Source organism: Malurus melanocephalus, unplaced genomic scaffold (assembly GCF_030028575.1).
Source record: "Malurus melanocephalus ecotype Western Australia unplaced genomic scaffold, MMel_1.1 scaffold_508, whole genome shotgun sequence".
Taxonomy (NCBI): domain Eukaryota; kingdom Metazoa; phylum Chordata; class Aves; order Passeriformes; family Maluridae; genus Malurus; species Malurus melanocephalus.
In genome coordinates, this window is record NW_026623740.1 from 58,568 (window position 1) to 83,534 (window position 24,967).

General features: G+C 39.2%; 1 protein-coding gene across 1 annotated transcript in view; it reads right to left on the minus strand.

The window, feature by feature from the left end:
• LOC130582575 (probable acyl-CoA dehydrogenase 6) overlaps positions 1 to 24,967 on the minus strand; it is a 76,261-nt gene that overhangs the window by 50,959 nt on the left and 335 nt on the right. The window contains exon 2 of the mRNA XM_057381371.1: positions 13,665 to 13,785. Coding sequence (XP_057237354.1) covers positions 13,665 to 13,785 — 121 coding nt within the window. The remainder of the gene's footprint in view (positions 1 to 13,664; positions 13,786 to 24,967) is intronic.

Here is a 24,967-nt window from a genome sequence, read left to right on the forward strand (position 1 = left end):
TTACAGCTAGTGGATCACTCACAGAAGAACTTTGCTATTGTTCCATTTCACCTTTCCTCACCAAGCTCTGTTATGACCAGAAATCAGTGATTTCAATTAAGCCCTTTTCTATTATTCAACAGAACTTACATTTAAATTCCTCTTTCCCCCCCAAACTTAGTTTGCACTCTTCAAAAACTACCTTTAAGGATACTCCCTTACAAGAAATTAAACTGCAAAGCTTTGTGATTATTTCTGAATGTTGTCAGATTAAACTTCATATTAAATTATAAGGTGTTTCATAATGTTAAAAAKAATGTTCTGTATAATAATCTGCCTTCTGATGGTAATTTTGCATAATTAATGCCACCTTTCCATGCAATCTTTTGTGTTCTAAAGTTTATTCTGTACTCCCACGTGGAAAATTAGATCATTCAGCATGTGGAGGCATTTAGAGAATACAGCTCACAAGTACTCATTGGATAAATAAAATAGTGAAATAAAGGGGAAATTATGTTAAAATATCAAATATTTTTCATTTTAACCACTAGCAGTGTCTTCATTCAATGGACAGGAAAGGAGATGATGGTAAGCCAGTGTTAGAGATCCCCAYCCTTCACATGTGCTGCTTCATCTCTGCATCAGGACACGGAAAGTTTCTGCTGGAGGTTTTTTCCCTCTTTCATCACAGACAAACTAATTACAGTGCACACTGGAGTGGCAGGAGAGGGACATGTTCAAAGCTCRGATCTACCGGCCGTGTCCACATCCCCACTCTGTATTCAGCTTCTCCTGACTAAACCCATTGGTGGAACACTGTGCACACCTCAGAGACCTATCCAAATCCAGGCAGAACAATTTAAAGCCATGAAGGGGTGCCCATCTACAGAAATCAGGATAAATCCCAGACAGCTTGAAACTACAACAGATGTCCTGATGATGCCTCMTGACTGCCCATCATGCAGGCACGAGGTACAATACAGCAAGTGACCCCCACCCCTCCACCCTCCCCTCTTGGCTGAGCATTTTTCCTTGCAGAAATCACACTATGGTATAGATCTWGATAATGGTTGCTGCATTGGTAAAAATCTCTTACATTTATGATCTTGTCATTTCAGTTTTTGGATCTTACATTATTTCATAGTCCTTTCCTGAAATATGGGATCAATTAAACACTTTGAAACCTTTAGGAAGATCAGAGTTGGAGGATTTTTCTAATCTTCTGCATTTACATGTTTTATGTTCCAAACACCTAACTAAACTGCTTGAAAAATATCTTTAGAGAAAGCCCAATTCATTATCTTCCACCACTTTTCCATTTTCCAACGGAAAATAGGTATTTTCCCTCCCTTCCCTAAATTAGCAGGCAGCATCACAGAATCTGTGCGGTGGCCAGATTCTGATCTGTCTCAAAGAGGTGCTTCTCTGAAATCCCTGGAGCTGCTTATGGGTTACACAAGGCAGTGTTTCCAGGCCAGGCCACCTCTTGTGCAATCAGTTTGCAGCAGCATGCTCAGTGGGCACCTCCAAAACTCAGGGTTCCTTCACTTTTAAATGTACCAYCCAGCAGAAATTACTGCATCTTTTATGGGCATTAAAGATCTGCTGGTGACTCTTAAGTTGATGATGAAGCAAACTTTTCAAAAACCAAAATACACATCTTCTAGGAGAGAAGAAACTGGATTCTCAGTAGAAAGTAATAAATGCAAAACTGGAATAAAGTGAAATTTGTATCTCAAAAATAGTTACAAAGTTCTGCCAGGAAGGAGCAGAGCATTTCCTGTTAAAATGAGTTGTATGTAAGGAATTTTCCTCCTGGTATTTGTTTCCTCTTGTATTCTCCGCTTTCCACATCCTCCTCTGGGGCTATGGGACCTGATGACATCCAGTTACAACCAGAGCAGGGACAGAGGATGGGATTCCCAATGCTGTGTTTTAAGGACATAGGGAGAAAAWGTAGGTAACTGCCTTTATTCTTGAGAGAATCGAGTTTATCTGGGCATCTCATTAGTGTGGTGCCTGGGAGTCCAGGAGGCACCTGTCCAAAAGAAGCAAGTGCATAATAGTTTCCTTTATAGGTCCACCAGCCCACAGGTTTTACAAGAACAACCAGAAGGCACCGCTTATTCCACCACACAGGAGCAAGTGAAAGAATAATAAAACCCACCAAGAGGTCAGAGGTATCATGATCAGCTCAAAACCTCCCCAGAATGCAAATATGCCAACACCTCCTCTGAAATACAGCACTGCTACAAGTATCAGCTGCCATARCTATTCTTTTAAATAATCAGAATCTGACATATGCAGAATATGTATGAATCTAAGGCTTTAAATATTCMAAAAAAAGGAAAAAATTTACATGGTTCCTTTTTGCTCTTCCAAACAACCCCAAACATAGTGTCACTGTCCAGCCAGCAAAACTGTCCTCCCTCCATGGTGCCAAGGGACCTGGTAAAAAGCAAAATAAAAAGCAGACTCAGTGTGATTTTTTTTTTTTTAATCACATGCCAAGTATGACACCAGCCTTGTGCACAGGAAGCATCTGGACACACTGGAAAGAATTTCCTGACTAGCTGTGAGTGACAAACTCAACTAACAGCTCCTTTACAGCAGCCACCAAAGAGCAAATTGCAACCATGCTACCTCTCTTGGGGAAAAAAAAAAGGGGGGGAAGGCCCCTCTCATTATTCTACCTAAAACAAGAAAAAAATCAAAGCCCAAAAGCCAGTAAAATGGATTCAGAGGCTTTCTGRTTTGGTCTGTAAACATGGAATTCTGTGATACCAGGATTTAGCCTGAACTGCTCAGCTATGARAAGAGAAACTTGGGAAGCAAAACCYWATTAGAACACCAAARCAGTATAATAATTTATTTATCTTCCAAAATATAACTCCCAAGAAGGTTATTGAGCAAGAACAAACAAAAGACCAGGTAAAGGAAACACAGCATGTTACTAGCTCAAGGAAAAAAAATGCAATTTAATCTTTAATAAATTTTCTACACAACTCAAAGTCTATCTGTCTAATTTTCTCTTAAATAGCACTGACTTTGAAGAATAAATCCACAGCTGGTGATCTATGCTGATTAAAAAAGCCTCAATATTCTCAGTCTTCAGGACCTTGACGTCTTCAATAATACCAAAAATATCTGACCATAAAGGATGTTTTCTCCCCTCCTTAAACCCAGATGTTCATTAGTTTTTTTGCAAAATATTTTTAAGACCCTTCAGTCTTTCCAAAGTTAAAAGAGAAGCAGCAGGAAATAGAAGTTGTTAGAGAAGGTACACAAGGACAAACATGAATGCTCTTAAGAAGGAAAAAAGACAAGGAGAAAGAGGTAAGAGGCTCAGTGAGAAACACAAGTAGATGGAGGTGGCTGAAAACAACTAGTAAGATTTAGAAAGCAAATATGGATAGCAATGACCTATAAAACACTTCATCATAACCAGTCCAACATACAAAGAAGGAGGGAAGTGCAAAAATTAACATGGTAGAGCTGAGTTAATGGTTGGACTTGATGATCTAGGAGGTCTTTTCCCAATTTTATGATTCTGTGATTAGTAAAGGCTGCCTTTCTTGGGCTGGGAAGGATCCTGAACAAGTAGAAATATGCAYTGTGATTGTTTTTGCCAGGCTTAGACTCCAGCACACAGAGCAGTGCTAGATGAGCTATTCAGGGGGAGCTGGTGAGGCCACAGGGCATGAGAAGTTGTGAAAGGGTGAATTCAYCTGCTAAGTGAGCAGCTGATGATCAGAAATACAATTTCTCTCCCTGTAGTAACTGTGGATGGTGCCACCATCTATACATTTATTTAACAGCCTCTGGATTCCTATTAAACTTTGCTCTTTGGGATTTCTGCAGAATGAGTTTCACAGGTTATACATAATGTAACAAGGGGAAAAAAACCTAGTTCCTTTCAGCAGGCTTATTACTCACTGATCTTCTGCTCTGTTGAGAGACCCYTGCTCTTGAATAATAAAGCAAGGGTGAGAACAGTCCCATTCATTTCCTCTGACACACTGTATAGGAAACAGAAGAAATGCYGACTCAAGTCACCTTCAAAGAATTTTAAAAAATTTAGTGATGCCATAAAACACTCAAATACCTTCCCCTGTGATACACATTCAAGGAAATTTTTCATTAATTCCGTCTTTTTTTTCCCCATTCAGCTGTACAAGTGAAGCTGACCTGGAAGTGATTGAGGTTCTGGGGAAGTGCTCATTCTCTCAGCTCTTAGGCTGAGAAAGTGCATGCACACAGGTCATGGAGTTTCAAAGGTCCTCTGCAAACAGTCCCTGTCCTCCTCCAGAGTCATGCCATGCTCCTGGCTCCTGCTGCCCAACACTGCAGGCAYCTCCCAGAGCAGGCAAGACCACAGAGAGCATTTGAAGCCTTGTGGAAAACTATAGCTACTGCATTAGAGATGACAGAGAAATCAGCTCTTCTAGACCACCCAGGAAAGGCTCAAGGAGAACAGGCACATTCTTTACTAAATTCACTATMCTGCAAGAAGTACGTTGTTTATCACAAATAGCCTCCCATGCCTCTGCTTAAGAAACAAGACAAAACAAARCAACCCACAAAAAACCTGGCACTGCAGTCTTACTTCAAAACTTACTCCGTAAAAGAGAAAAAATACATTTAATTTCAGAGTATGCACAATTCTGGTRATCAGAAGAACACTTTCATTATCACTTTGTCTCTCACAGTTGCTCCACACTTCAAATACTTAAACAGATACTTTTCACAAGTCTCTGCATYCAAAAAAGGCTCCAACCTCTTTATGTTACTGAAAAAGTCTTAAAAGATTAAAGTATCAAGGGTCTCTTGAGTGCACTGAAGGAAAATAATTTTAAAAAATAAAGTTGCACTTCAACTTCATTTTCACAATTTTTTTTAACTGACGCATTTTTTTTTTTCTTCTCTGCAAACGGGGTCAAGCTGTATTTCCTCCAGATGATCATGACTTTGAAATGACAGCACAAACCCAAACACACCTGGAATAAAAGTGTTAAACAAATCTTCACCCTGTCTTGCAGCTTCTTCCCCATTTCCTCCCAAATCCTGTGCCAGGTCCCCAACCTCTGCCCCAATAAACTTCTGACACATCTTCTCCCAATGTTTCTGTCAACAARGTCAGCTGCAAAATAACCAAAACAGCCACTCTGATTTCACTGGCACYACACTGCAGAAGCAAGACTCTGCCCAGCACATATAACCCACCAGTCCTGCTCAGTGCTCCTTCCACCCCTGAAGACTGGATATTGTTTCACAGAGCCTTAGGGTTTTGCTATTTTCCCATCCTTTCCTTCACATTGCATTGTGCATCAATTCCCTGTGGATATTGAACCAGTTTGCCCTGGATGCTGCTTTCACTTAAAAGATGCTCTCTGCACCATTCTTTTAAAACAAATAGGAGACCAGAAGAAAAAAAAAATTAATACTACCTAGTCAGCCATTAGAATAATCTCACCAGAGAAGTGCTGAATTCCCCAATGTTGGACACATTTCAGATTCAGATGGACAGAGTGCTGGGCTATTTTGTCCAGCACATTCTTTTGCCAAGAAAGATTGGAACAGATGATCYTTGAGGTCCCTTCCARCTGGCATTCTATGATTTTATTATTTAAAAGAACAAAAATCATTAAAAATTCCTTCTCTATATAGATATATGCACAAATAAATGCAWAAAATAAGACCATTTACTACAATGCATGTAAAAATTTAAAATGTATATACAAGCATRCTTATCAATGTAAAGTACTGTGCAGGACAGAATATTACTTTTCCATATGGAGTATWTATTACATCTGGAAAAAAATGGTTGCATGCACCTAAGTCTCTGATTCAGGGAACTTGGATATTTACATATCCCTCAGAGTTGCAAAACACACAGTGAATAATTGAATTCAAGTTATGATGGCCCAAATACCCATTTGCCTCCCCACAAATGAGCCAAGCAGTTACCTTGCACTGGTCACATATCTGGACTAAAGAGCAACTTTTAAAGTTTTAAAGCATACTTCACTCCTTTCTTCCATGTATCATCACTCCAAAAACAATTCACATGTTTTTAATATTTACTAATCAACTAAGGGTACATGGATTGCTTGCTTGGATCTCAAATCTACTATACAGTGCATTTTTTAGACAAAGMCTATAAAAGACTTTCAACATGGTTGTRCCAACAAAACAGAGTGTARKATCCAAATAYTTCTCASACCAGATTGATAGAATTTAGAAGTRTTTTGGAATAAAACCAGGTTTTTCACTTCCTACTCCACTTARTAGAAGATACTATGCAGTCTCTGACGTGCATATCATTATTGCATGAGAGAATAAAATTAATTCAAAGTAGACCCAAAACCAGTATAAACCYAAGACCCATGTCAAATAATGAGGTATAGATAACTTTTATGTTTGTTGTGAAATGATGATAACTATTCCCCACAATACAGCATGATTAAAAACACATTTCTGTTCTCTGCATTTCTATCTGCAAACTCACTTGTTCCAGTCCATCAAATAAGAAAACCATAAATGGCCAGATCTAACCTTATTTAAATATTAAGCCCCAAGGAGCTAAATTCTTTATATTACTATCCTTCCCTGACATTTTTGATTACTGTGCAGCATATGAAACTATTTAGAGTTGTGTGCACCAATTATCCTGTAAACACACACACAGATTCACAAATACTGGGTCCATGCCTTTGCCTGTCCTCCTTTCTACASAGTTATGGGATGGTTTGGGCTGGAAGGGATCATAAAGAACATCTGGCTCCAAAYCTCCTGCCATGAGCAGGTACATGACCTGTTATTCAGTTGTATAAAAAGGCACTTTACTGGTATGGGAACCTCTGATCTTCCTTCCAGACACTGGGGTGACTAACAGCTTATGCAAGATCCCCAGGGATTAGATTATTAATGATGCTTATGATTTTGTGTGAACTGGGTCGCCAAGGATTAGAAATGTTAGATTAGGAGAACCAAAGCTAAATACGTTTCTAGTCTGGTTTCTTTTCCCTTTCATTTCTTTTTATTCAGCAACACGTGTTCAGGTTTTCACAGCCTGGACTCCAACTTCTCATGATGAAATGCTGGGGATAGAAACACCTAACTAGGAACAACAAAGTTTTACTGCAATCTTGTTAATACCCTCTTCAAGACTGATGCCATTCAAAATTTGTAAAATGGGATTTGCAAGTGTTGACAAGTCAACAACTTTTTCAAGATTTCCATGTCAACATCAAGGTGACTGTTTAATAATATTTTTCCCCATTTCAGTCCCATGGAAGAAAACAACCTTCTCATCCAGCAGTTCATATTGCAAAAGTGAGTGGGTAAAACTGAATCAAGCCTACACTTCACAAAAATAATTTTCCCAAACTCAGCACACTTAGTGTACTGACATGTCTCAAAGCATTAGAGGTGCATTTACACCTTTCAGAAARCTTTTCAATTGTGCCATTCTAGGTATATGACAAATGTCAAGAATCTTGAGATGGGGAAAAAACAGTTATGTGTAAATTAGAGAGATTTGTAATGCCCAAGTTATTTTAGTATAAGCTCACTCATTGGCCAAGCTTTGTCAAGGGATAGTCTTGCCATTTGATCCACAGAAGCAAGAAATAAACAAGATTCCTCTAATGGAAACTTCCTGAACAGTATGTCTTACTTGATAAGTCTCAATGCCTACATTATTTTCAGGCATTATATTATTTCATATTTCTTTAGTAGATTCAACAGCTCTCTTCAGTGTGCATTCTTCCCTTATTCACAATTAAAAAATCAAGAGTATCAGATTTTTAGCAGATGTATCTCTTTGAAAATCCCTAAACTCAACAAGTTCCTACAAAACTGGAGGTAAGTCAAGGCCAATAGAGAACAGACTCTGCTGCACAACCCAGAAGTGCAGAAGAGGGACAGAACAGCGACGGATTCTTGTAAATGTCTCATCTCTGCAAACAGAGCCTTGGTACTGCCAGTCAGCTTCAAAACACCACATGGGTCTGAAAGTTTGTACAAACCTTGTGATAGACTGAAGTGAATTTGGCAAGGCAGGTCTGCTGTGAGAGAACTGTGTGTCAACAGCTCAAGCACTTCATTGCACGTACACAGGTGAGCATTTGCTCCCAGATAGGTTCTTCTAGCTTTCTCCAGGAAAGAGATATTTTAAATTGCCTTCTCAATAKCATTTTGACATCACCTGCAGCTACCTGTTTGCATAGTTCAGATTTTAGAAATTCCTAGGTCTGCCCCCTAAGGTATTGGTTTTAGCACACCTGAGCTGCATGAGGTACTGCAGTGTTCTGCATTACAAGCCACAAGTGTGAGGATTTGCCTTATCTCAAGCACAAAGCAGARCCCCAGGAACTAATCTGATCCCTCTATCAACATCACATTTAAAGGAAGATTATCTCTTCCACAAAGACTGGCTGTCCTTCASTAAGTCAGTTCTCTGCTGGCTGCTATTGATAGCTGAACAAGCTATTCCCAGAGGTACYGCTGCACTTCCCAACCAGTCATGAAGAACGAAGCACTCCCATTTCCCAAGTCATGTGCAGAGTTGATGAAAAAAACAAAGAGAAACTCAAGTGCTCATTTCCTTGTCTGATTAGAAATGCCTGATGATCTCTGAAACATAGCAAACTGTCCCCTCCTATCATTTTCAACTGAATTTCACCATGCTCTTGCAAGATGCTAGATGGGACTTGAATTGTCAGCATTTCACAGCAGTGGAGGAGGGAAAAAACATCTCAACTACACTGAATTTACATGGACACATACAAAAACCCGTTTTCCTGAGATTTCAATCCATTCCACCAAATTAGGAATTCAGAAAAGCACCTCAAATTTTGTACTTACCTGAGCAAGGTCTCCAGACCCCTGCCACACATCACAAATTTTGTCATCAAATTGATTCAAGTAAACAGTGACTGATTTGGTCTATTGTTCTTTGGAGTATTAAATTTTTTTCTTGATTGCAAATCAGGTATAAATGATGGCTGGTAAACACTTGAGAGTGCTGATTTACCGGTTCATTGGTGACTGAAAACATGGCCCAAAGGCTTCTCTTGCAAACTTTTAGAGTGCAACTATTATTTATTAACTACTCKAGCACTCCTTTGTAAGTGAGTAAAAGATCAAGTAGTTAGTTCAGCGGACTATATTTAAACCTACTAAACCGAGCACAAGCACTGCACCTGATCCACTATTGCCACACAGAAATGGTTTGGGGCAAAGGGATTCACTTCTGACAAATASATCCCTTCTAGTTCTAACCACAGAAATATCTCCACAACTTCCATTTACTTTCTTAGATACCATCAAACCYTGCTTCATCTGAACTACTAAATCCCTTTCTAATAACTGCTCCTCCCAGGTTCCTCTATGCTCATTCTATATAATAACAAGGCTTAATACTACAGAAAGGGGAAAAATAACCCCAAACACTCTTTCCAAGTGCCTCTCCATGTCCAAACTCTCACAAGGTCTCATTTTACCAAAAAATGTATACTTATGAAGAAAACAACAAAATTACCTTTAGATCTATATTCCCTCCCCACATTCAACACAGAGACCCTTTGTAACAAACAGGTTTTCTGAAGGGAAGGTATTGTRTCATTTTCCAATTGCAGTGCAATCAATCACTTGAAACTTTTTTTTTTGCTTGTTTCATTAGATGCTTATCTGTCTGAAATGACAAGAAGGTACTGCTGGCTACTTTCTCCAGTCTCAAATCTGATATTTGTACCAGCAGTAAGGGAAGGAGACAGASAGTGTAGAACTGTACTTTCCCATCCATGTGCAAACCTTACCACAGTTACCTAATTTCCCTGAAATATATAACARCATATTTTCTAAGTTCACTGCTAAGCATCTGATGGGAACAAATGAAAGCTACTATTTGGACCAACTTGTCATAATTATTTCTAGACGCTAACACATTCCACCAAATATTCCTACAGTAGTGCCATATAAACACGGATGAAATACGCAGAGCAGGCATCGTTATCACTCATATTTTGCAGTGATGCCATGTGAAAATGCAGGAGTGTAGACATTGCCCTCTCCCAAACCTTTCTCTCCCATCCTTTACAGGATTCCTGTGCTTTTACATCAGCTGATAAAACAACTTTTAATCATCTGCRTTGGCATATGAAGGCACACAGTACATTTTGGGCCTACATTTTTGGCAACACATCCTAAAATTTAGCAACAGCCAAGSCTTTGATTCATAGACCATAAGATCAAAAATAACCACATAGATACTTTCAGCTTTTAATCCAATATCTCATCTAATCTGCACATAAAACAGTTCAAAGAATATGTCTTGCCCACTTCCCTTAGCAAAACAGACAATGGCGACATACCAAGACTGGTTAAATATTTCTGCTGCCTACCCTTATATTTTTCTGCCCTTAGTTTTGGGACTGGCAGAACCTCARGAACTCAGAATTTTGTATTTTATGGAGAAATACACAGTAAACATAAATGAMGAATAATAAATATCTAGGGATTTTTTTTTCCTCTAAATCCTTAACTAAGTAATTMTGTAAAACACATTTTGCATAGAGTAAAATGACACTTTTTATCCATTAATTATGTTCACTTTTCACCATATACTTTACCATCAGGAGGAATCTCACAATAGAACAGCACAGACTTTTTCCTAAGCAAAACCAACATATGCACTATTTTAAAATCATATAAAGAATACCAGAGCAGAGAAACGGTTCAAAGAGGAGACTCTTTCTCTGGCAGAGAACTGACCAGACAGTAAGTTAAATCCACKGATCATCTTAAAAAATTCTCCAATTATGGATGCATGTCTGAGCTTTGCCCACAGTGTTTACATGACCTCCAATGAAAATCCTGAACTACAGCCAATATTCACTGCAAGCATAAACAACTGTGAAAAAACACACAGGAAAAGCTTTGTCAAGTTTGCAGCCCACAACTGCATACAGTGGGAATTGATGGAGCCTTTGCAATACAAATAGTGCCCCAAATCAGTTCTCCACACAGAGAAAGTTGTCAGTGATAAGGGACACATGTAAGGCACGTTCTTTTAAAAACCTGACTCCCATTAAGCGGCTYATTGTTCATAAAGGGAATGGTGTTTACACAGGAAAAAGTCCACTTTCAAYAAATCTGAAATCCAACAGATGTTTCCTTCTATCTAAGCAAAACAAGTTTGTGAGCCATTTCTGCCCAGTCAGAAAGCTTTGAAATTATTTCTGTAGGAAAGAAAACCCCTCCGTATTTGAGAGAATGGTCTTGGAAAACAAATTCAATAAAACTCATATTTCAAAATTGCAACTATTACTGAAGTGAATTAACTTTAAAAAAATCAGTGTTCTTTAAATATAGATCTGGATTTGAAGAGATACAACATAATAATTTTGGTTTGTGCTGGAAAGAGAAAGTAGTGCAGAATGTTAACTCACAAGGGCTCTGCATTGCAATTTCTCTCCTCAAATTAATTTAACCTCTCTTCTCCAGACCTCCTGCAACACCCCTCCAAAACTTCTGGCTGCTCTTGGTTTCCTCAAACCGCATAAGACTTCTCTTCCTCTGAAAAGAGCAAATAAATAACAGAAGTGGTTGAGCAGAATATAAAAGGTAGATATTTTTCTTTTGTTTTACAGTACACACTAATCATACAGCAAGCCTAAGCACTTTGTAGAAGCGTAGAAGAAAAAGAATTTCAGGCTTTGCCAAAGTTGTGCAGTTGAGACTGTGCTGTTACACACCTGACTTTGAGTCACCATCCCAAGAAAGTTTCAGGACTTTCAGGATGTACCTGCTGGCATTACACCACTGCAGAGCAAAGCTGGGACTGGTGACATTGTGTTGCACAACTGAATGCTGCAAAGACAGCATMTTCCAATGAGCTGGTGCATTTTCTGTACCCAGCAATACCTTGCACCAGAAGATGAACTGAGATGGACCCCAGGCTGTTGAGGATTTTACCAATTTTTCATACCTTTTATAAAATGCAGCTGCAGAGATCAAATAAATTACATTAACAGCTAGATATAAACGTCAAAGGCAAAGCTAAAAGAGTCTTAAACATGAGTACAAGAACTGTAATTGGCACATGCAACCTTCTGTGCCCATCTTCACCACCACAAGTCCCTTCTTAGATTTCACTCTAGTTGTTTCTTGTCTGGCTATTGGGTGAGCACTACACAAAGTTCCTATCTCTGTAATGTTTTATGTGCAGCCCACTCAGCATCAAGGTTCCTTATCCCAGCCAAAGCCTCTGCATGCCCTGAGAACAATACAGCAAGAAGGCMGGACTGAAACCTCTCAGCAATGCAATGCACCATTGTTACTACCAACATGRATATCAGCAATGTGAAGGAGATCCACTGAGATGCAGTCAAAATCTGCCTATCAATTACAGCAGAAGGTAGAAGTGGTTTTCTCTCTCCCCTGGTAATCCTATTTGTCCTTTAAATAGATCTTAAGTATAATCTCAAACTGTCAGCATTTCTGTAAAGAAACACCAGCTCAGACTTAATTGGATTTGTCAGACAATCACAGCTAAACAGTTCTAGCAGCTGAACAGCTATGGGAGAACCTTTCACATTTTAATGTGTAAGAATAGGAAAGTTCATTTCAGGAGGGAAAATTTCCTCTGAAAGTAAGTGGTAAAAAGCCATAATTTGTCTCACAGAACCCGGTGCCTGAGCAGATGTGGTGTGGCATAGCTAAGGTAGTGTGAGCTGCTCCATATGGACAATTATCTGCAGTTAACTGTTCAGTCATTGTYACTTTGGGCTACTCTGCATTCACCACAATCGCTGAAGGTTTGCCTGGGCAAACTTGCTTGTGTTTAAGACTTTTTATTACTTGTAAGAAAATGGGGGTAAAAAAATCACAGAAAAGTCTGACTTGAGCATGGAACAGTAGCATTTGGAAATAAAAGAAGTATATATTATAATCACAAATAAATAAAAAGTATAGTAGAATATGTATTTTAGCTGAAGAGAACACTTCTTGCTCCTCCGGACTTTTTGTGTCACCTGCAAAAAAAGTGTATATATATATATATATATACACACATATATATATCTATGTATATATATATATATATGTGTGTGTGTGTGTATATATATATATATATATGTGTACACACAAAACTTGCTGTGTCATCAGTTTTTGTTCTGTTTAGGTTTTTATGTGCTGGAATGGTGCATTTTTAAAGACAATTTAGGGGATAATGGCCTAAAGGCCACATTGTCCTCATCATTTGAAGAATATAGAGATAGAATATATTAGAATGATGTAGAGGTTGCATATTCAGCAAGTATAATAAGTCTTAAAATACTTCCAATGCCTTCAAATTATTATTTCTTTAGAGAAGATCTGRATTATTTCTTATGTAGCTGGATCCAGAAGAAAAGTTATTATACAGATTTTATGCTGAAAATTGAAGTGATGTTCATTCCCCTATTAAAATAACAGTCATACAGATTTTAACATTAGTATTTAGAATATCAACTTAAGCACTCAGCAATGTTATTTTCTGTATTTGTAGAGTTGGCAGCCAGAATGGATATGACTGAGGAATAAAAGTAAACTTTGCACCAAATTGCAGCCCACGCTTTGACCTGGGGCAAAAGTGAATTGAGATAAGGTTTTGATAAGTCAGGAGTTCCACATTCTCCTACCTGTCGGCTTATCCACACCAAGGAATCCAGCCTGCCCCAGGATTTTAAACACYTTATGTGCTGGGAACTGTCCTTCTTCTTCCCACTTGTCCACAAAGGGATTAATCTCCTTGTCAATGATCTAGATTTGGAAAATAAATTGTACGAGTTATTAAGACAGACATCCTACACAAACACTTTTGAGTATTTCCACCTAAAAATTGTAATTTTAGAAGAAAAAAAAAAAAAACCAATGCACAGGGAAAATTTTGAAAGCCCACTAATTTTCTATCTTCTTATTTGATACCCTTACTCTCCACTCACCCACAACTATTACAACAACTATAATGAGGCAAACATAAATAATTCTTTTAGCAATTACTATTTGAACAGGCCATCAGGGCTGCTTTAAGCCTCTCCAAGGTCTACAGAAATGGCAGGGTTCTCCCACCATTTGTTGCCTTTTTGGGTACAGTTACTAGAAAGTGATAGGAAGAGAAACCTGGATTGTCCTCAGAGGAACCTTGAAAATAAAAAGTTGATGATCTGTTCTCAAAGACCACATGTAGCACCCAGAAAGGCAAGTAGAAGAGATTCATTTCCTCTCCCTTTTCCTGAAACACTCTCAAGGAAGTGCTGTTTGGGGCATTTATGTCTAGTCTGTATTTAGACTTCCCTGCAAGTCTGACAGAGCTTGTACTGGAAAAATGTGAACTTCTTCCAGAATTTATAATTTTCCCAGATCTAGTCCCCAGGCAAATCTAGGCTGTGACAGTGCTACTGCTGCACACCTTCCAAAAGTTGATGTCCTGAGCTGCCTGACCACAGTCCTGACACTACTCAGGCTGCTGTGCCCCCTTCCAGCCTTTGCCAGCCAAGCCCTTCTGGAGTACAGCCCTTACATCAGCAAAACTTTCAGGATTCAGAGCACAAGAGTTGGATGTTTCGCTCCATGAAGTCCCAGATTTCCACAGCCATGGGGAAGGAGCAGGGTGTGTTTTTGCTGCCCACCAGGCCAGCATGGGGCAGTTCCATCGTGCCCAGCTCTGCAGCCCAAACAAAGGATGGGCACAGGCTGCTTCTGCCATGCAGCCAAATGCATCACACACCTTGTTGAAGAYGCTCCAAATGGGAAACATCCTTTCCCCAAACTAAGCCCTACCAAAATAAACACCGCTTCCCAATAGAAAGGTAATGCCTTTRACCTGTGATGATGATTTCACTGCTATACTATTTCACAAAGAGTGAATTTTTTATTTCAAGGACTTGCCCCTCTTAGTCTTCTCTTCCCTCTAAATAAACAAGTCCTGTAGTGCTAACTATTTCTTGAGCTGGAAATAGAATCCTCTCCCTCATAGACTGCTGTGTGCTTGAGACCCCACGGAACCTTCTTCCAAACTATCTATTTATTGCACATTCTTTGGAGAATTTCAGACCATATATGGCTGCTTTCTGCCTTCCAGYTGGCCACAGAAATAATCATACTTGTTTGCTGGTAACAGAAAAATCACTTTTTCACTTCTCTCACCAAATTCTGAGAATTTCATACACTGAATGTTCAGTTCATTCAGTAATTATTATCTCTCTCCCTCTCTTAAATTGATTAACATAGGCCTAATGATCAACAGTGATGAAACACTTGTCAGAACTGTATCTGGGAGAGCTCATGTTTCACTTCTATATTGACATATTCTAAATGCTCAGATCCCAAGACATTGACCTTCAAAGCTGAAGGTGGTGAAACACCTTTTTGGCTGTAACAACACCTGGCAATGCTCGATGGAYAACACCCAGGGGAATGCCTGAAAGAGGTCATGAAATAGATACAAAATGTTATTCCAGTGTTTTGATGAATCCTGGCAAAAATATGTGGCGAATATACTAACAGAGTTTTGTGATTGCTGTAGCTGGTGCTAGGCCAAGTGTTTTGCAGCCTACACACAAAGTTAGCTTTGAAGTTAAACAGACTCTGAAGGATAAAGCCTTGATTTCTGAAGGTTACAGGCTGTTTGCTCTGTGCCTTTGAGTAAAACTCAAATTGCTTAACTGAGCTGACTAATTATCAGGTGAGGGTTGCCATGCAGAGTAAAACAGATCTGCCTTCCAGGACACAACAAAAAAATACCAAAGACATCCTCACTGCAGAGACCACAAATGGTGTAYAAACTCAAGAAACAAACCCCAATACCACAGTCCAACTACTGATAGGTACAGTTTCTTCTTCGCTATTGGACCATCCACTATGTTTCCTCAAAGATTTAAATAAATCTTATCAAAAGCTTTTCCACTTCGTTCATAAATTGCTTGGAAAAAATCAGACATGTTATTTTATAATTATATGGGGATTAGGGTAACACCTTCCCTTCTACTACCACATACAAACATAAGCCAAATTGCTGGAAAACTKCAGTGTGCTCAACTAGCTGGTGCTTCAGCACTGATTACTGGGTATTGTCATCCCTTCCTGGAAAAGCTAACTGAAACAAGGAGAGGCATTTTCAAAAGGCCAAGCCAGCAATGACAGAATGTTCACAAGCAAATACACAACATTTGCTTAAAAGCTTGCTAAAGACAGGTCAAATAATGCTTTATACCTAAATYTGATCTGTCCCTTCCCTTGGCCTTGGCAATTTCCTCACATTTGTACCCCCAGGAAAATATTTTACACTTGAACTKCAGACACATATTATGTAGGCACCTTAACTGAAACCACAAGGTAGAGATTCAGCATTTGGCAAATACACAGAAATGAGCTTTCAACAGTGTATGAACAGTTGGTCTGCTTATTTATATAYGCTTTATCATGAGAAACATGGAAATCATGGGTGCCAGCACTCAGACTTGCATCACATACCCACTATAACAAGATCTAAAACCTCTATCAGTAGAAATATTTAGCACTGTATAAAACAGATGCCATATGATAGATATTCCTAGACACAAAGGAAATCTTCCCACCTGGTCCAACTTGCAAAATCTCAATGGCATTTGGGATGTAAAGTTGATTAAGAAGACATAAATTTTGCACCTGCTGAAGTGCAAACAAAAAACAAACAACAGAAACTGTTATTTTCCTGACAGCAAGAGCACAGTAAGTTCATGTATGGGACTGATGTTTTTTTCAGGCTACTTCATCTGAACACTGGAGATTCAAGCCTAAAGGACTAGGCTCTGGAGGCAGCCTTGCATCCCAGCAAGAGCCCRGGCTGCTCTCTGGGGAGCCTCCAAAAGAATGGCCCCAGGGCTGTTATCAGCTGTGAATTATTAAAAAAAAAAAAAACCCTGTGGATACTTGCCCAGTCGGAAACAGATGAAGCCAACAAACTCACTTCATGTTGAATGATGGTAAGAAAAATTAGTGTTTTCATTTGAAATTGTCTTGAAAAAGTTTTGTGCAAACAGCATCTGTATCTTCCTGCCCAGGATGGGGGAAATGCCATGGCAAGGTTGAAGAGAGGACAGAGATATAAATTCAGATTTAAAAAAAAAAAAATAGATAGTTCTAATTTGCCTTCAGAAACAAGCAATGAAAATATCCCCCAAAGTCATTGCCATAGTTTTGACTATTTTGCACTGAAAAGTAGCATATTATTTAAATGAGAAAAGTAATAAAAATACACGATGCTTAGTATTTTGTGCTGATATTGTACCAGCAGCTACCCAGAAACATTAGCAATTGCCATTTAATTCTGCATTCTGAAATAAATGTATTCTACAACAGTAGAAACTGGAATTGAATTGGATTTTGGGTACATGAGAGCATGTACAGATGTCCTTCAYAGCAATTAAAGTTATTTTTCATTTCTCACCAGCATGTTTACCTTCTRTCATGCAATTCAGAAATCAAAGGCCACACCACTTCTGCACACAATACTCTTCCTAGTACCCCTTATAAGACTGAAATGCGGCAGAATATTTCAGCACTCTATAAGCAACATGATGTCTCCTGAAACAATAAATTGAATTCTTTAAAAATGACACAAATTTTTAAAGCTTCCTGTGAGTTATACCTCAGCTGAGATTAGACTAATTCACTAGAGTTGCAAGAGAAAATATCTGAGRAAAAGGTATTTTGTATCATGATTAAATGGAATCTGTGGAGCCAGGATTGGATTAGATTAGATTAGATATTAGGAAGGAGTTCTTTACTCAGAGGGTGGTAAAACACTGGAAGAMGTTGCCCAGAAAAGTTGTGGATGCCCTGTCCCTGCAAGTGTTCAGCCCAGGTTGGATGCAGCCCTGAGCAGCCTGACCTAGTGACCAGCACCCCTCTCCATGGCACAGGGGTTGAAAATAAATTATTTTTAAGCTCCTTCCAACCTGGCCATTCTATGATTATAGAACTCTACAATTTTGTGACATAGTTTATGTTAGGAGCATTTTGTTTTCCCTTTAAATCACGYTACTGTAATTGAACTTAGCTCTTTTAATATTAATAACAAAAGATGACACAGTTAATAAGATCTTTATTGTAAAAAGCAAATAAATAGGCAACAAACCACTAATGACAGTTCTTGAGTGGTTGTACCCAGATATTAGTGCAACAATGACTTGAAAATGAGTAACAGACAGAAGACTCTTTTGTCTTCCATACCAGCAATAAATAAAGCAAAAAATCACAGCCTTCAAAACAACATTTCTCCTTTAGTTTTAATCAAAACCACAAGCAATGACTGCACAGTGAGAACACAGTAGCAACACTGTGCTGAGGTCAAGGTAGCAATTTAGAAAGATGCAAGGCAAACCTGAGGTGGTCAAACCCATGGGCCCCATGTGGATGCTACCAAACCTGGACACCAAATCCCACTCCAGGGGTGCAGGGCAGCCAGAACCCCACTGGTGAGCTCCTGCCTGGCTCCCAGAATGGTGGTGGTGAGCCTGGAGCTGACATGGTCTGTGCCCCAACAGGAGAGGCGATCATTCCGTGTGAGGTGACATCGGGGGCAGAAGCAGAGGCACTGTGTGACTTAAAACACCACAACAGGCTAAAAATAACCCCATTAAACAAATATTATTTAATCACACAGCAGCCAGAAAAGGTTCCCTGCACTGCCAACCTKGCCTGCTCACACAAAATTATTTAGTGCACTTTCTTCTGGCAAGGGAAATGCAGCATGATGAGATAGCCTGTGGRGTGCAGTGATCTAGAGAGCAAAAGCTGCTACTGCTTCCTCTTTCAGGATACATCACCAGCACAGGGCAAAGGTCTCCAGGAAGTTTTGCAGGACTGCTTTCTGGGGACTGTTTTCTTTGTGGGTGTTTTTTTGGGGGGTTGTTTGAGGGTTTTTTTTGTTAGTTTTGGGGGATTTTTAATACTAATTGAAAMAAGGGGGGATAGCCCTCACTCCTCTTATAAAAACATACRTTATTGTTCCTTAGGAGCTCACCTAGGAGATCTATGTAAAATAYGACTCACTGCTATGCAAGGGGTCCTGTCAAGRCAGCAGATGTCCCAAATGCTGACAAAACACTTCTCTGTTTTCAGACAAGTCTCCTCTTGCCCACAACATAGAAAATTTGGCATTTGGATACAAGATGCACCTCTTATTCAACATTACTAGTTTACAATCCTGCCAAACACATGATGTGCACACCTGGGCAAATGACAGTCTACAAAAGTTGTCAATGAAGAATTTGCCCTATTTGCACATGGGATTTGGGGCTGTGCCTCAGTGATGCTATGGAAACTTCCACACCCTGATCTGTCATTAGATTGTTTCTGGAAACAAGCCAAAAAATATTTTCCACAATGATAAGGAGTTGAACTGAAAAAGTTCAGTTTAAGAGTAGACATCCATTTCACCACCCTGTGAAAAATATCTGGCAGGAAAAAAAAAGTCCTAGAAGCAGATAATTAAAATAAAGAACAAAAATGAAGTAATTTCGACTTAAGCTTTCTATGCATTTAATCTCCCCAACTTTTCATGCATTTCACGTGCAGAAGCTAATGGCTCTACATGGTGCCTGCAGGACAAGATGTAGCCCACACAGAGAAAAAAACCAACTGGATGAAAAGGACACTTCAAGCCAGCTGGAATATATCACTGAGAAGAGAAAAGAAAGTGGGTTTCTCCAATGCTACTGCACATAGCTGTGGCCAGAGCTGAGCTTCCAGAGAAGCTTCCAGTGGATTTTAAATCAATATGCAGTAGGGCTTATATATGGAAAAAAAAAAACCCAAAAATATTCCTTATAGCTGAAACGGGAAATACGTGTATTTAAAAATCATTAATTAGAGCACCACAACTCCTTTTTGTGCCTTCAATTAAGCTGTGTCACAGGTGACAAAGTAAACTGCAGTCTGCTACTGTACATGATCTGCAAGACTGCAGTGATCACCAAATACAGGAACAAACTGCTAGTAAATGAAATTTTTCCTTTCTCAGAGGACAAAAATATAATGTGGAGGGAAAAACTATAATGTAAGAGTTGGCAGCTTCTTGTTGTAATAAAACATACCTGTCTTCATCTACTTTTAAAAAATCCAATTTTACATGGAAAAAAAGCATGCACTTTATGAGTATTCTGCAATTTTGCCTGGTATACTCATTTGTGAGTATCTAGACATCCTTCTGTTTAAATCATTGTGTTTGTTCCTTTTCACTGCAACACAGTTCCTTGCAATACACCTAATAGATAAAGCAAAATGATTGCTGGTTCAGAAATTTGAATACTGATTATCTTTTGGTCCCATATATCTGGCTACTTTAYTTTTTACAGTTAACCAAAAAACCCAAACCCTGAATCAACAACAAAGTTTTTGYCAACCCTTACTGAAAGCATAAAATGCTACAAGTCTGCCAGAGAGTGCAGAAGCACGTGCTGCTCTCCACCTTATGCAGCTGCAGGYACAGCTGGGAGCCCCATTGCTGAAGCAGAGAGCACACACCATATTCTAAGAAAATGAAAGTTTCAGTCCACCACTCTGGAGCTGAGCCCCACATAACCATTTCCTGAGGAAGGAGAAGGTAGAAGGCAGCTCCAGCTGGGGAGGAACACACAGGATCCCAGCCAACCCCTATCCCTCCCTATCCTTTTTTCCAAAGACAGTTGAAAAGACAAATCCCTCCTGCGCAGACCTCAGTGTCTTGGCAGACCCTGCACACTCACAACCACCACCCCTTCAACTGCCCTATCCAAGAGTATTGCAGAAAAAGGAGGATCCCAAAATCTGTGAAAAAGTGAGTGCTGAGGGCACAGCTATTCCTAGGACCTGAGGGTTGATGTTTTGAAACCAGGGTTGTCCTACAAGATCAAAAATGTGTGCTGTGCCAATCCAGGCACTGCTCTTGGACAAGCCTTTTGGATGACTGGGAGCTCTGGCCACTGGAATAGGATCCAGACTACTTGTGTCGAGTCATGAAAGCAATACAGAACTGAACAAGTGATCTTTTTTCAGTGTAATGTCCACCAGAGGCTGGGATATAGGGTTTGGGTTCTCCTACTGAATCTGGGTTACATCCCTGTAGGAACAAAACAAGTTATCGCACTGCAGCTCACACCATCACATCTGAACTGTCAGACAAAACCTGTATCAACCCCAGGTGTTTGCTTAGTCATAAACTCTTTAAGACACAATTTTAGTTGTCAGAAGTGCATGACTGTATTGCCTAATCAAATGTACCAATGATAAAGCAAGATAATAGCTAGACCTGAGACACAAAAATATGCCCCAGGCACAATTCTACCAAAAAAAAATCCTCGTTGAAAAGTCTAACTAGATACAGTGAAAATTCGTTCTAATGTTAATATGGAGCAGGGAAAAAATCCTGGGTGTCCTGTAAGGACACAGTAACTGCAATCTCAGATATATGCACTCCTTTGACAACAAGTAACGAATAGGAGCACTGATTACAAAATTGCCTTTCTTGCACTTTTGCTACACAATGAAGCATTTGAACAGTGACATTTTTCCTATTATCAGAAAAAGCTTTTCAGAGTTTGCTTGAATATGCTGAAGGTCCTACTCTCTTTCTCTCCTGCTCTCCTATASCAAATTAAAGGCCCCAGTAGGTGTACTGAATGGTCCCTCATATTTCAGTGGTACATCCCAGTTGCCTCTTCCAATAACAACAAAACTCAATTATGAAAATTTCTTCTCTGAAAAATTGTTACCAAAAATTCTTGGCAACAGGAAGAGAATTACCCCCTAAATGTTTGTGTGACATTTCTGTCAGACACGAGATGACAAAGGCTACCACAGGACCCCAGAATCTGGGAATACATTTTGCTTCCCTTAGACAGAAGGGCAATCAATATGGAATCTGTSACCCTTACTAATGTCACATTTAACTGCTTTCTTCCTGGAGCTTGTAACTCAGGCACACAATAAATTAGGCTTTCAAATTATAGGTGCCAGTCGTGTATTTTTCATATTCAGCTGCATGTTTTCTGCCCTCCAATTTAGTAAGAAACTAATGTTTAAGCAATTTTTTAGCAATTCCAGCAAATTACTACTTCACCATTCTATGACAGGGGTTTATGACTTCTTACAAAGATAAATAAACCAACTCCATCCAAGGTGCTCCAGCATTAATACTGGTCACCCTTCAGTATTTTGCAGGTAGCCAGAAAGAGCCTTACTATTTTGACTAAAAAATTACACAATTTTTACCAGAAAGTTAAAATAAGTGTCAATATTAAATTCAGATCCTACATGCACTAAAGTGAAGAGACATTMACTCTTGCAAAAATAAATATATTAATAAGCAGAAACTCATGACATACAAGCTAAGCGTGGCAAATCAAGTAGCAGTGTCCCTTGGTGGAGTCTCACTGTCATGGGSGAGATCCTCATCCCACAGACACACAACACAAGTATAAAATGAAATATCGTTTATATTATATGCAACTCTAGCAAAATATATGTCAGACTTCCCCATTTTCCAAAGTTTTTTACTACTAATGCTGGACAAAGAGAAAAATAGACAGCGCATATACATTCTATATGTATATGAACACTGTTATACACACACAGAGTAAGTTAAATCTTTTTCCTTCAAACCAGTTATACTAATTASTGAAACAAGCTGTAGGATAGCAGTGTACTGCAAGCATTGTTCARCAAGCTAAGGAAAAGTTACGTTTTCAATTTCCAAGAGGAAGGGTGGTGACCTATAAAGTTGTAAAGGAAACCACTCACAGGACAATTTCAATACCCRTGCTAAAAACAGCCCCCTGGAATTATAAGAGTCTCTTCCTCATCCTGCTCAGAACAATTGAGAAATAATTGAGAAATTATAGATCATTTAAACTACGTTAACTTAATATATTAAAAAWTAAAATTAATGGAAACAGACAAACAAAATCCCCCAATTCTCACTCATGGAATTGCACTGCTCATTTCTCTGATTTCTCTGGTAGTTGCATCTGGATTTAGCTAGTGGAAAAGGTGTCCCAGAACACATAACAGGTATACTTAAAATGTGTTGCAGATACTGAATGATCATTCTCTCCCAAAGACTTTAYTTTTCAGTTTATCCTAAAGTCATTGGGGACAGGCTTAACTTAAGCCAAAACAAACACTGATTACTAGAAGCATTGTGTGAACATTAGATTGGATTTGGCATAAATAGTGATTTTTCTTTTTTTCGAATATGATCAAATCTAAAATAAATGCTACATAAGTAATTTGTAGAATGCAGGGCAATGAAAAAAATCAGGTTTATACAGCCTAATGTGATTTATTCTACAACATATTTATTCATCAAAGCACTTTATATGATAAATWTAGCATCACATTCCCTCTTAGCCCATGATGCAATCATTTGCACTGAATCCAGCAAGGTAGAGCAGCATACTGTTACTGTTACAGGCATGGGAGAGCATAAAAACAAGAGAGGGGAAAGTTTTGGGGAAAAAAGCATTGTGTCACACAGCAGAGCAGCAGACACTGCACCAGCAGACAATAATATAGCTACTTGCCCTGTCCTCAATAAATACACAGCTACAAATACTTGAGATACAAAACAATGTGTACTTAACCTRTCCATGACAAAGAAGCAGGACTTTTAAAATCTTCCAGATCACTGCCYTCACAAGTTCTGGCCTTGTCCTCTGTGTTTCAGGACACTGATTTTTTTATTAATGCAGTTGTAGTGCCTCAGATAATGAGGAGCAGTGTACCAGGGAAGAAGTTCATTGGGCAGATAACTCTGCAGATACACAGACACATGAAGGCTCTGTCCAGACAGAATCAGCACAAATTTCAAACAATGGTATGAGCTACAAAATTCTCAACTATTAATCCAGATGAGAGAGGATGATTCATTTCCAGTGTCTTCTACTGGTTCTTCTACTGGTAGCATCTTATTTCTGTTTTGCAAAGATTCCAGGAATTTAGACTAATGTAAATAATTTATTAAGAAACTGACAGGTCATGCATCTCTTTCACTTCTTGCTCAGGTTTCTTTTTTATAACACAGATAATGCACCTCTACTCCCAAACCTCAATGATAACAGATCTCAGTGATAGAAAACCTGATTATTTATATTGGTTTGGGATATTTTAACACTGGAACTGTGAAAGCTAATGCCTAAGAAACACAAACCTGAGGTAAACATTGCATGACTCAGAAGTAACTCCACTATCTTTTGTCCGCAGCGAACTCAAGAAGAGGTGAAATTTGGAAAAAAGTTTTTCCAGAGAAATATAAGATTCTGCAACTAATTTTTAAAAGCATCCATGAAAGATAGGACAGCATAGCTCCAAACTCATGTAAAAACGTCAGTATCTGGAAATCAAGAGCAGGTTTTTAAGAAACTATAGCAGAGCACTGCACCACCAGCTAGAACTTGGAAACTTACCTACAGGTCAATCTGAGATAAGTCTTTACATTCCCTAACACATTTTTCTGAACCAATTGTATATTTCCTCTGATGTGGTTGCCGCAATAATGTTTGACCCTGGCAGCAGGTACTGGACTTCAGCACTTTTCTCAGCGGGTCACAGTTTAAAGGTGGATGTCTCATTCTCAGCGCTGCGGCCACCTCACCATGGCTCCCTACAGCCAAACGGGCTGATTTCTGCCTTTGGCAGGTGCTCTAAGTAGTAYCACGGTGTTCTACAGGTGACACTGACTGCGCTGAGGGGAATACGCAGAACTTGCCAGCACTGCTGTTACTTGCAGGTTGCCATTTGGCAATTTACACACTATGTTACCARAAGCGCTCCCTTTCCTCAATTCATGGTTTAGTTTTGCAGGAGTCTCTCATTATATGTCCATCCGTGCGCCTCTAGAACGGGCGCAGTGTCCGAGCTCTGCCCTGCAGGACCGAGCCCTCGCTCCGCCCGGGGCAGCACAGGCGGGCAGGGCTCTGCCACC